The 12,368-nt window shown below is 36.1% G+C and overlaps 1 protein-coding gene across 10 annotated transcripts in view; it reads left to right on the forward strand.

Moving 5' to 3' along the window:
- Positions 1-9,134, forward strand: part of CFAP97 (cilia and flagella associated protein 97) — a 37,189-nt gene extending 28,055 nt beyond the window's left edge. For all 10 annotated transcript variants that reach the window (XM_036070588.2, XM_036070594.2, XM_078069809.1 and 7 more), the window contains 2 exons: positions 4,697-4,847; positions 5,999-9,134. In XM_036070588.2, the coding sequence (XP_035926481.2) occupies positions 4,697-4,847; positions 5,999-6,126 (279 nt within the window). In that variant the 3' untranslated portion in view covers positions 6,127-9,134. The remainder of the gene's footprint in view (positions 1-4,696; positions 4,848-5,998) is intronic.
- The last annotated feature ends 3,234 nt before the right edge of the window (positions 9,135-12,368 follow it).

Consider the following 12,368-nt stretch of genomic DNA (forward strand, 5'->3'; position numbering starts at 1 on the left):
TTGAAGCAAGATCAGGGAAAGAAGTAAGGTTCCTGAAGGAATGTGTAAGGATTAGAGCCTAGAGTTCAAATGGAGCCCCCAAAATATTTTTAAAGTAAAAGTAATGCATATATAAATTCAGAAAATTCAGACCATTCTTAAAAACATTAAATGAAAAATAAAGTCCTCCTTCCGTCTTCTGTTCTTTGCTAGTCCAGAAGAGGAATTTTAGACCTCTTAAACAGAAAATGAATTAAGGGGGTGCCTGGGTGGCTCAGTTGGTTAAGTGTCTGCCTTCGGCTCAGATCATGATCCTGGAGTCCTGGGATGGAGCCCCAGGTAGGGCTCCCTGCTCAGCGGGGAGTCTGCTTCTCCCTCTCCCTCTCCCTCTGCCCCTCCCCTATGTTCCCATGCTCATGTGCATGCTCGCAGGAGCTCGCTGTCTCAAATAAAATCTTAAAAAAAAAAAAAGTGAATTAAGGGGAGAGTGATACGTTGTCACAGAAATGAAGATTTATAGTAAATCTCATCCCTAGTGTAAGGATTCAAGTGAGTGTTGATTAATCTCAGTACCTTTGCTCTGAGATCAGTCTGGGTTTCCTTCTTCTCTGGTTATTGTCTGTGTCTCCTTTCATAGAAGAAAAAAGCAAATGATAACTAAGTTTGACTTCAGTTGTAGAAAAATAAGAACAGTCCTGGTTTTCCCTGACTATAGAAGGCTTGTTACCCAGCCTTCTAATGTCCTTTAGGGTCTTTGCTTTATCACTTCAGAAAAATAAAGCATCTCTCCTCTGCTGCAGAAATCATTAACATAATCATTTGTTTTTAACTTTCTATATCCAAAGAGGACAGGATTCAGGCTGGGTTAGTTTTCTTTCCAAAAAGAATTATACTTCCTAAATAGAAAAGAAATCTTTGGACAAACTATTTTGGGACTCATTGTTAGAATCTGATTAGAGTAGCAGTTCTAAGATTTTATAAACCACAAATTGGTTAAGTAACCATTCTTGCCATTTCTCAGTTGATGAAACATAAATTTGTTTAATGTCTGCTATGAGCTATGTAAGACATCGGAAGGACTATAAAAATATATATAAAATATTGTCTTGTCATATAATTTATAACTTAGCTAGGAAGATAATACTATTATATGTCAAACAACTAGAAAATATACAAAACAGTGTTAATAATAGCATTAATATTTAATAACTGTACTGTATGCCAGGTATTGCTGTGAACATTCTATATGCATTATCTCACTGCTTACAACTGACTCTTGGAAGTTATTTCATTGTTAATATCCATATCCAGTCATGTTGTCTGTAATCAGTGGCAGAGCCAGGATTTGAATCCAGGTCTTTTCTGACTAGGGAACTTATATTTCTGGTCACTAATACAAATGTTAAAATATTTTAAACTGTCATTGTTAAGTTGTACCCAGAAGTTCTAAACTGTTGACTAGATTAAAATGTATCTACTTTTGATTTTACGGTTTACACTGTAATCAATACTCCATATTTTGATAGTCTCTATAAGCAAGAGCTATTTCTATTTGATATCCCTTAGGTTTTGCTTAGCTCGTTATATTCTTATGAGACATACAAACTCATATATGATATGTTCCATGTGGTTTGGATAGCATTGATATCTCTCTTATTTCCCGAAGTTTCTGCATATAAACTTGGAAAGTGACATATCAGGCCAACAGAATGGGTTTATTCTTTGCCTTATTGTCAACTTATTTCAAAACTGATTTTGATCTTAATGACTTTATATGTTTTACATCTGATGAATGCGCATTACAGTTTTCTTAAAACATACATCTAGCCAAGTAAATTTAGGAAATTATCTAAAAAATAATGAGGCTTCTACCAGCAAAAAATCAAAATCAGTAGTTAACTGCACATACCAAGTTTTCCGTCCTCTCCATCCTACTGTCCACAGCTCAGGGAGTAGTTAATAGGATATCAGCACAGCCAGTGTGGCTCTGCCCAGGAGAACGCACTGACAGTGTGGTGCATAGGAGGTAGGTTTCGTAGCTAGTTGTAAAGGTCTCGCGGTAGTGTTCTCTTCCCAAACTATAAAGTACTTTACGGGGCAGTATTTTATATCTTTTTCTTAATATTCCTTCCAGTGTCTTACAGAGCTCAGAGCAATTACAAACTGTAGGTAGAAAAGGTATAACCTTAGGAGGTTTTGCCCCTAAATTATACAGCTTCTCTGTGTGCAACGAGAGAAAGACAACATGCTGTGATGTAGCAAGACCACGGACTTTACAGATGGAACCGTGTTTATTTTTTTTTTGAGATTATATTTATTTATTAGAGGGCACACAAGCAGGGGAGAGGGAGAAGCAGGCTCCCTGCTCAGCAGGGAGCCCAATGTGGGGCTCGATCCCAGGACCCTGGGTCGCACTTAACCGTCTGAGCCACCCAGGCGCCCCTGGAACCGTGTTTAGATCATAACTCTCAGCTCAGCAAAGAAAACCACTAACGCTCGTTGGGTCTGGCTTCCTGAGGGAGTTAACGTCTGTTCTAGCCTTGGAAGACTAAAAACTGAGAAAGGCCATTTCATGCAAAAAAAAAAAAAGCTGGCAGGCTGAGCTCTCTGTTGGTCGGTTTACTGCTTCCTGTGCTCTGTACCTCTGCCATTTGTCTCCAGGCTCAGTTCATTTCTGTTAAGACCTTCCTTCTCCTTTCTCTAAACAGCTGTCCTCTGGAATATTTTGACTTGTTCAAGCACCATCTCACACTTCTCTGGAATTACTCAGAACACCGAATCGAATAGAAGGGCGGGGGTGAGACTGTAAGAGCAAACATAAAGTTGAGAAAAAGTTTTGGAGATGATTGGTGGCCATTATGACATGAATATACTAAATGCCACTGAACTGTATGTTTTTAAATGGTTAAAATGGTAAATTTTATGTATATTTTGCCACAAAAAAAACCTCAGTTGAGGCAGAAGGAAAAAACAGATTGTGCGAGAAAACTTGTCCTGTGACTGAACTCACGAGGCTGTTTTTTTTAACGAGAATCCGAGTGCTGAACAACATTCTCTTTTCAAATGAAGATCACCTTTCTACAGAGAGAGTTTAACTCAATAAAGAGATAATAAAACAACCATAGATCAGTTCCTTGATCCATTTGGTCTGCTTAAATATTCCTTTCTCAACAGTGCCTGTCAAAATCAAGCAAAAGAAACTTTCCACCTTCATATGTGAGGAAAGAAAATAAATTCGGAATGTTACTCATTAGATTCTGTTACTGAATCATATTAAAATACCATGTTACTGGATGTTATGTTGCCTTGGCTGGTTGGTTTATATATCCTTTTAAAAGTTTTACATTCTAGGGCGCCTGGGTGGCTCGGTCATTAAGTGTCTGCCTTCGGCTCAGGTCATCATCTCAGGGTCCTGGGATCGAGTCCCACATCAGGCTCCCTGCTCAGCGGGGAGCCTGCTTCTCCCTCTCCCACTCCTCCTCCTGTGTTCCCTCTCTCGCTGTGTCTTTCTCCATCAAATAAATAAATAAAATCTTAAAAAAAAAAAAAGTTTTACATTCAAGAGTAGTTGATTTTCAAACTTCTTACCAGTAAAAGCTTTTTCTTCCAAACTAAATTTGATGCGGAATCTTTAGTATATAAAGTATGTAAAACAGGTAACATGGAAAGCATGGAGGGGCCGATAGTGGGAATGGGGGACCTGAGAGCCCTGGGCACTTGGCCTCTCCTCAGTGTCCTATGTTGGGGCCCAAATGGAAAGTAAACAGGTTGAAAGCCAGGGCTCTGTAATCATATACGAATTTATAGTAGTTTAGATAGGTTTATGGTGATTTCTAGGGTTGAACACACTGGGCTTTTAGCATTATATTACTCCCATTATGTCCGTTCTGTGGTTTAGGAATTTCAGCTTATAGCACCTTTCCTAAGACTGTAAGCTGACGTAAAAGAGAGACGTGCCTGTGATCAGGTTTTAAAATCATAGTGGTTTTACAGGATAGGTGGACCCTTAGATTTTTCTGAAAGTATATTTTTTTCATATAGTATCTCAAAAGTGAGTTAAAATCTGTAATATAAGGATCTATCAAGTATTTTCCTATTTAACACTAATTTGAAGGAATATCTGTACCCCTATGTTTATCACAGCATTATTTACAATAGCCAGACTATGGAAGCAGTCCAAGTGTCCACTGAGAGATAAATGGACAAAAAAGATGTGGTATATATACAATGGAATATTATTCAGCCATTAAAAAGAATGAAACCTTGCCATTTGCAACATGGATGGATCTAGAGAGTATAATGCTAAACGAAATAAGTCAGAGAAAGACAAATACCATATGATTTCACTGATATGTGGAATTTAAGAAACAAAACAAAGGACAAAAAGAGACAAGCAAAAAAGCAGACCCTTAACTATAGAGAGCAAACTGATGGTTACCAGAGTGGGGGCTGGGGGGATGGATGAAATAGGGGATGGGGATTAAGAGTACATTTATCATGATGAGCACATGAATAATGTATAAAATTGGTGAATCACTGTATTGTACACCTGAAACTAATATAACACTGTGTTAACTATACTGGAATTAAAATTTTTTTAAAAGTATTTGCCTTTTTAAAAACTTACTGCTGTTGTTTTGCTAAGTTATTACTATAACTTACTGCTTATTGATACTTACCTAACATTGACTTTCAAACTGATTGTCTTTAAATGAAGGCTTTATTGAAAAGGCTTGAAGCTGTGAAACCAACAGTTGGTATGAAACGCTCTGACCAGCTGATGGACTATCATCGCAATATGGGTTATCTCAGCTCATCACCGTCCTCAAGACGAGTGAGATCAACTCTTGGCCAGTATAGCCCATTAAGTAAGCATATTCAGAATTATTTTGTATTTATGTTTGTGTATTTCATCCTTTTTAAAAAATATAACGTGTTATTGGATAGAGTTTAAAATAGCTGACTTCTGGAGTGCACTGTTATTTTTCACTTGAATGTTTTGTCTTTTGTTAGTTCACTTAATTTCAGGCTTCACTCACAGCATGTAATGGCAGCATAGGAAAGAAACCTATAAAAACAGTTGAAAATATCAGTAGTGTTTTCGATAATGGAAAGACTTAATTTCATTACATTTATTAAAGGAAGAAATGAGTAGGTAACGCTGTTTAAAAGCTGCTGAAACATTCCCCCTAACCAGTTAAGAATTATTGTTAATATCTTCCAGCCCTTATATGTACTTTGTCTTCCTCACTGGATATCTAAAACAGGATTTAGTCTGTAGAGTCATCAGATATAATCCCTCCTGATGGTTGATCTGTGATCAGCACACACCCAGCTCGTGGTATATCCCAGAGAATGTAGCATGCAGTGACCACGTAGTGCCCTAGGGTATGTGACACACAGAAAGGCCGGACATTCTCATGTACAGAAGTCTGTGCTGTTATTTCACGGATGCGTTCTAAACTATAAAAAAGAGAAGCCAATATTAGAAGAACGTTGGACCCACATAAAATGTCCCAACTCCCCAGTGCTCATGTGAGTCTTAAACACTCACATGACTAGTAATTCCATTCATTCATTTCATTCTTCAAGCATCACTTCCTTGGTATAATTAGTGACTAGGATCAGTTCTTGTTCCAGTAGTTCGTACTTAGCATTGTGCCTTGAATGTGGTAAATTATTTGTTGAATAAATTCATAAATGGTTACACAAAGTTTTTTTTTGTTTTTTTCACTTGAATCATTTGAGCAGCTTTTCAAAACCTTAGTTCCCATCCCAAATCTATTGAATCAGAATCCCCTAGTGTAGAGTCTGGGCATGTTTATTAATACATGTTTAGTTTCCACAGGGAATTCTGAAGTGCATTCCTGTTTGAGAATTATATTAGACTAACAAAAATGCATGTGAGATAGGGAAGAAAAAATTATTCTGGACTTTAAATTAGGAGAGGAAGTTTATCAGGTGATGCTGTATCTATTTAGTTTAAATAAAATTATTTTTTTTCTTCATATATTTTCAGGAGGAGCTTCTAGAACATCCAGTGCTACCAGTGGTCTCAGTTGTAAGAGTGAGCGACCAGTTTTTGACACGTCAAGTGGCCTGTTGCTAAGACCTAAGCCCCCTAATGTTCGTACAGCTTGGTTATAAAAACTTTTTGCTTTAAGCATTGTTCATCCAGTTCTTATTGAAGTGCTCTTGTACATTACTACAATTCTCTGTGTAAACATCTCTAATTTAAGATATACAACAGTGAGTTGTAATTTTATTGTAATTCAATGCAAAATTGTTCTCAAAAAGACAGTGTAAAATCAGTGTTTCCTATGAGGATGTGTTTCTATGAGATGTATATGTATTTGATAGAGAAATGGTAGTATGCATGTATATTTAATCAACATAGAAATTGATTCAGCTCTTATACTGATGAAACAGTTGTGATAATACCGCTATAGCACATTGGACCCAAGATGTTAACGATATTGTTCTTATGTGGTTTTTTAAAAGCTTTAAACCATGAGCATAGCTCCTAAATTTGACTTTTTCTCTTTGCTCCAGAATTTAGATGGTATAACTCATAATTTGATTGTAAGACTTGATTGTACACTTTCTTATTATGAAACAGAACTTGAACTTGTTTTCATTGGGGGAGCTGATTTAGATTTGGTGAGCAGATTGAGGGAAGCTTGTGCTAGGGCAGTCCTTGTGATTCACCAAAGGCATCTACTACCTCTGTATAAGTGTGCTGAGTTAGATCTTAAAAATGTGATCAGCCATTCCAGACCATTTCAAACTGTGAGTATTAGGAAGTTCAACTTGGAAGGCCCTCTTCCATATTCTTACACATTGAGGTAAAATACCACTGATGATTCTGAAAAATGAGGTAGACTTTAGAGCTGCAGTCCACTACATTGTGAATACGTTGTCCAAGGACCAGATATGACCATAAGCAAATAGTTGTTGAGCAAAATAGCACCACCAGTTTGAGGAGCCAAGAAGCAGATCCTCATTTGTGTCTGAACAGTGTTTTAAGTGATACTGTTGACAAGTTGTGTTATGTTTAGTGTTTGCTGTATTAAGAGAGAAGATAAGAAATGCATGGTATTGAAGCTTTAGAAATTCCAACTACAGTTTTTAAGAGCTGAGAAAGAAAACTAAAATATAAATGGTAAAGGAGAAATATCGCACATTTGTTGAGGTTACTTTAAATGTCATCTAATATTCTTGTATTGTTTGGTTTGGGCTTTTGGGTTGAATCCTGGAAGTACCATTTTTTACAATGCCACTTTTGAAATCCTAGTAATCTTAATGGAATTAGTAATGGCAAATAGGGTGTCGTATAGTTGACTTTTGAAATTAGAATATTTTTCTATCAATCTGTGGGCTCTCATTTCATAGAACAAAGTGTATCTCAACTGTGGGTGCTTCTGCTGTCTTGGTCATCATTGTTTCATTACTGGCCTTTTCAGTATACCTTTGGAATGTACTGGAAAGTTTCCATTTTAAATGCCAAATCTTTCTTTTTTTAAAACAAATTCTTGATCTGTAGCCACAATAATATTTGTTGTTTATTTTTCCAAGTTAGCGCAAGCTTTGTAGCATGTTTTCCTGAACTTACTTTTCTTACCACCTTGGGCAGTAAGCCAGACTGCATTTTGCTAAACTATCAGTTCAGAATTTCTTGGTGTTAAGTTGGTATTGATGGATTTTTGTCTAGGATAGGGCCTGTGAAGTGTGGGAACAATGGTGTTAAAAAAAATTCACATGACCACAACCTGACTGAGATTTTTGGCTGCTTTCTTTATGCTGTAATGTTCGTTCATTGTTATTTGATGCTGTGTTCTGGTGACTGGGTTGTTAGATTGTTTAGTGCTCTGCTTTATTTATTAATTGTAGTTGTACTAAACCAAGTGTGTTTTGTTTTGTTGTGTTTTTAGCTTATTGCACTTTTAATGTTTGTATAACAACTTATCTTTACAAAGAGTTAAGATAATGCTGAATTTAAAACTCAGCATTTGGACACCTGCCTGATATTGTAAGCCAGTTTTTAAAAATTGAGTTTTAAGTTGTTAGGGAAAAATATATGTATATGTGAAACCTTTAAAACCTTTTACATTCATAATGACATTAGTCTCTGAATATATTTTATATGGCCTTTGCTGTCCTGTGTCCGGATACAACACATAATTTTATAGATAAAGCTATACTTTGATTTTAGATACTAATTTAATGCCTTTAGTTTTTACTGCTTTGACAAGGGAGGTTAAGTATTGCTGATATCAGGGATTCAACTTGAAGTAAACGTTGGGAAGAGCAACAATATTCATCTTTTCAAGGCAGAATTTATAATTCCGTTGTCATTATTATTCCTATATGATAAGTAAAAATAGAAGGTTAGGAGTTGAATATGCTATTCTCTGGTAAAAGTCAAGGCACTTTGAAGTTGTTATGGTTTAGGGACACTTTTACGAAGGAAGCATAAGTATACTATTTTCATTTTCAAGAACTTATAAAAAGGTAAAGGATCATCTAGCACTATTATATATTTGGTTCACTTGGACCTAATACATACATTCTTTGAAGATTTACATCTGCAACTAGAAATTATACTAATCCAAGATCTAATATTATTAGGCAAGATTCTTACTGAGAATTATTCTCATATCTGTCAAATGTTAAACTAATGTTGCCTCCTAAATTTTAATAAGATTTTATGAAAGATTTTGAACTATTAAGATTATTTCCTAAGGGATAGCTGTTATCTCACACTTTCCCTACTTTTTTTCAGTCTCCATTAAAAAGCTGCATTCTCCAAATAAAATTTTTCTGGTTTGCTTATAAATGTAGTGTAATGCAGTTGTTTTCAAACCATTAACCCAGTGTCCAAAATGGATCTCTAGACAACTTTAAAAAGAGGTCATTGTGATGCTTGTGTGCTTCTCATCTTCAGATTCAAATGCTGCACACTATGAAAAGTATTATGACCAACAGAAAGTTGGAGACACAAGTTGAATTTATTTTAATTAAATTCATAAAATGTTTAATATCTTAAATGCCAAAATCTTAACCTATACGTGATTGTATACCATCCTAAAAAAGGTTCTTAATGGTAATGGCTACTTTATTTCCATGAATAAATTAGTAATAAACTTAAAAATCAACATCTTTTTTTAATTTCCCAGTCTGTTACATGTTTTAGGCCTGAAGAATTAGCTTGACATAGTGAAGAAAGAAATGAAAGGATTAAAGATAACTGAGTTTTGATCCTGTACCCATCTCTCAAATGCATTTTCTTTTTTTTCCCATAAATTAAGAAGTGTCAACTGCATTTTCTTGTTCCCATTTTAAAAATTAGAATAATAACTTTTACGTGCTTTTACAAGCCTAAGAATTAGAATGAAGTTGGAAGGAGGAGAGGGTATTAGCTATTTATATCTTTGAAAGTATGACATTTATGTGGGAAAGAGTTTGCTTATAATTACATTGTTGGTCATTATCTCTTCAAACCACATCATCTAATTTATTAGTTCTGTAAAATTGCTATAATGCTGCATTGGACACTCTTAAAGCCTCATGGAATTTTATTTATTTTTTTTTTTAGAAAAGATTTTATTTATTTGACAGAGAGATAGCGAGAGCAGGAACACAAGCAGGGAGAGTTGGGAGAGGGAGAAGCAGGCTTCCCGCAGAGCAGGGAGCCCGATGCGGGGCTCAGTCCCAGGACCCTGGGATCATGACCTGAGCCTAAGGCAGACGCCCAACGACTGAGCCACCCAGGCGCCCCAAAAAATACCCTTTTTAAAACTTGCTTTTAAAACATCAGTTTAGGAACTGCTCAGTGATTTATTCCAATGGCATCGTTGTTATTAAACCCTCATAAGTCAGTTTAGGACCTTTTTTTATGAGGGTTTAATAACAGCGATGCCATTGGAGTAAATCACTGAGCAGTTCCAGCAGTAGTGTATTTGAGCTCCCAACTGCAGAGTTCAAGATTGCTTACAGCAAATAAGATTACATCATAGTAGAAAGTTTTGATTTTAAAGTTCTGGTGACTGTTTTTTTAAGCCACTGAGAGATTTCTGGAGCCACCATGATGCAGTCTTAAAGTTCTATGCCTCTGTTTCAAAGTATACTTCGTTAAGTTCAGGTAAGTTGCACTATTTAAATATTCTAAGATGATGTTTTTAAGGGTTTACTGTTTTACAAAGTAAAACTTAAGAGGTAACATGTCATTAATTTACTATAATGAGACATGGGGTTTTTTCCTAGGGACCTAATTTCACATCCACTGTTGTAAGATGGTAAAAAAAAATTTAATCACCAAAAAACTATTAAAAACTATGGTTCCAAATTCTTACAGTATTTATGTTACAATGATAGTCTTTACCAACAATCACACATTTATTTCATGTATTTGGAAATTATAGCTGATCTCCCAAGTTTGCAGTATGCTTTGTTTATTTTATTCTGAGAATGTTTTATTTCATGAAGAAAAAACCTGGTACTAAGTAAATATATCATCTTTGCATGTAGTTATGTATACTAACTAGAAAAACCTAATTCTACCATTAACTTGAGAAGATACAATTTGAAATTATATTTTGGGGAATGTGAGAGGGACATGAGAATGGCATTCCAAAGATTTTGTTAACTGTTTATGTAAATATTACAGAAAGAGGCACAAAACATAAATTGTTGCTGTTACATATATTGTATATTGTTAAAAAGCAAACACGTGCATCACCACTAACCAGATCCAGAGTTAGAATATTGCTAGGACTCACAAGATCCCCCGGGGGGGGGGGGGGGGGGGGCGGCGCTTCCTACTGGTCATGACGCTCTTTGCCAAAAGTAACTACTATCTAGACTTCTAACATGCTTGTGTGGTTTTGCCTGTTTTTGTCATACGAATAGAACTAGATTCTTTTGTGTCTGCCTGCTTTTGCAGAGCATATTTATTATGTTTCTGACATTCTTTCATGGTGTTGCATGCCGCTGTAATTCATTTGTTCTCATTTCTGTATAGTCTAGCATATGACCATACCAGGATTTATTTATCCATTCTGTGGTTGACAGACCTTTGAGGTGGTTGCCAGGTTTTCGGTTATCACAAGTAATGCTAATATAAAGATTTTCTGTAGATGTGTCTTGATTACATGTGCCTGCATTTGGTTGGCATGTACTTAGGAGTGGAGTTGCTAGGTTATAGAGGCCACATGGAGTTTTCCAGCGTGAGTGTACCAGTTTACTCTCCCAGCACAAGTGTACTAACTAGTTCCTGTTGACCATGTCCTCACCAACATTTAGTGTCAGTCGTTTCCATTTAACCATTTGGGTGGGTGTGTGTGCGGTATTATCATGTGATTTAGTCACACTGCTCTAATAGGAGATTGAACACCTTGTCGTGTTTATTGGCCATTGGGGTATCTTTTGTGGAAGTGTCCATTTCTTGTTGACTTGTAGGAGCAGTTGCATGTTCTGGATACAATACAGTCCCAGTGTGAGTTGTGTTACAAATATTTTCTCCCAGTCTGGCTTGCTTTCTCACTATAAATGATGTCTATGGACAGAAATGCTTAAATTTTACTTTAGTCCACTTTATCAGTCTTTTATATTTTTATAGTTAGTACTTTTTTTAAATGTTGGATTTTATGAAATTTTCATTTACCCAAGCACATGAAGATATTCTGCTATATTGTTTTCCAGAAGTTTCGCCTTTCACATTTAGTTATGTAGTTCATGTGGCATGTTGTCTCCTTTTCATGAATGATACCGTTACCTTAATTATCGGCTTCTAGCTTTATTCTTTGGGCTTAATTTGCTGTTATTTTTCTAATTCCTTGAAATGGATGTGTAGTTCACTGATTTTCAGCCTTTTTTTTTTTTTTTTTTTTTTAAGTAAACTCTACATCCAATCTGGGGCTCAAACTCACGACCCCAAGATCAAGAGTTGCATGCTCTCCTGAGTCACCCAGACCCCCAGCCTTTCTCCTTTTCCAGTAGATGCATTGAAGGTTGTCAGTTTCTTCTGAGCATAGCTTTAGCTGTTTCCCACAGTTTTGATAACATGGTATTTTTCTTTTCATTAAGTTCAAAATATTTTCAAGTTTCCACTGTGATTTCTACTTTTTTTTTTTAGTTTTTTTTTAATTTTTAAGATTTCATTTATTTATTTGACAGAGAGAGACAGTGAGAGAGGGAACACAAGCAGGGGGAGTGGGAGAGGGAAAAGCAGGCTTCCCGCTGAGCAGGGAGCCCGATGTGGGGCTCGATCCCAGGACCCTGGGATCATGACCTGAGCTGAAGGCAGTCGTTTAACCAACTGAGCCACCCAGGTGCCCCTGTGATTTCTACTTTTTAACCCATGGGCTCTTTTAGAATATATATATATATCT

The sequence above is a fragment of the Halichoerus grypus genome, chromosome 3 (assembly GCF_964656455.1).
Source record: "Halichoerus grypus chromosome 3, mHalGry1.hap1.1, whole genome shotgun sequence".
Lineage (NCBI taxonomy): Eukaryota > Metazoa > Chordata > Mammalia > Carnivora > Phocidae > Halichoerus > Halichoerus grypus.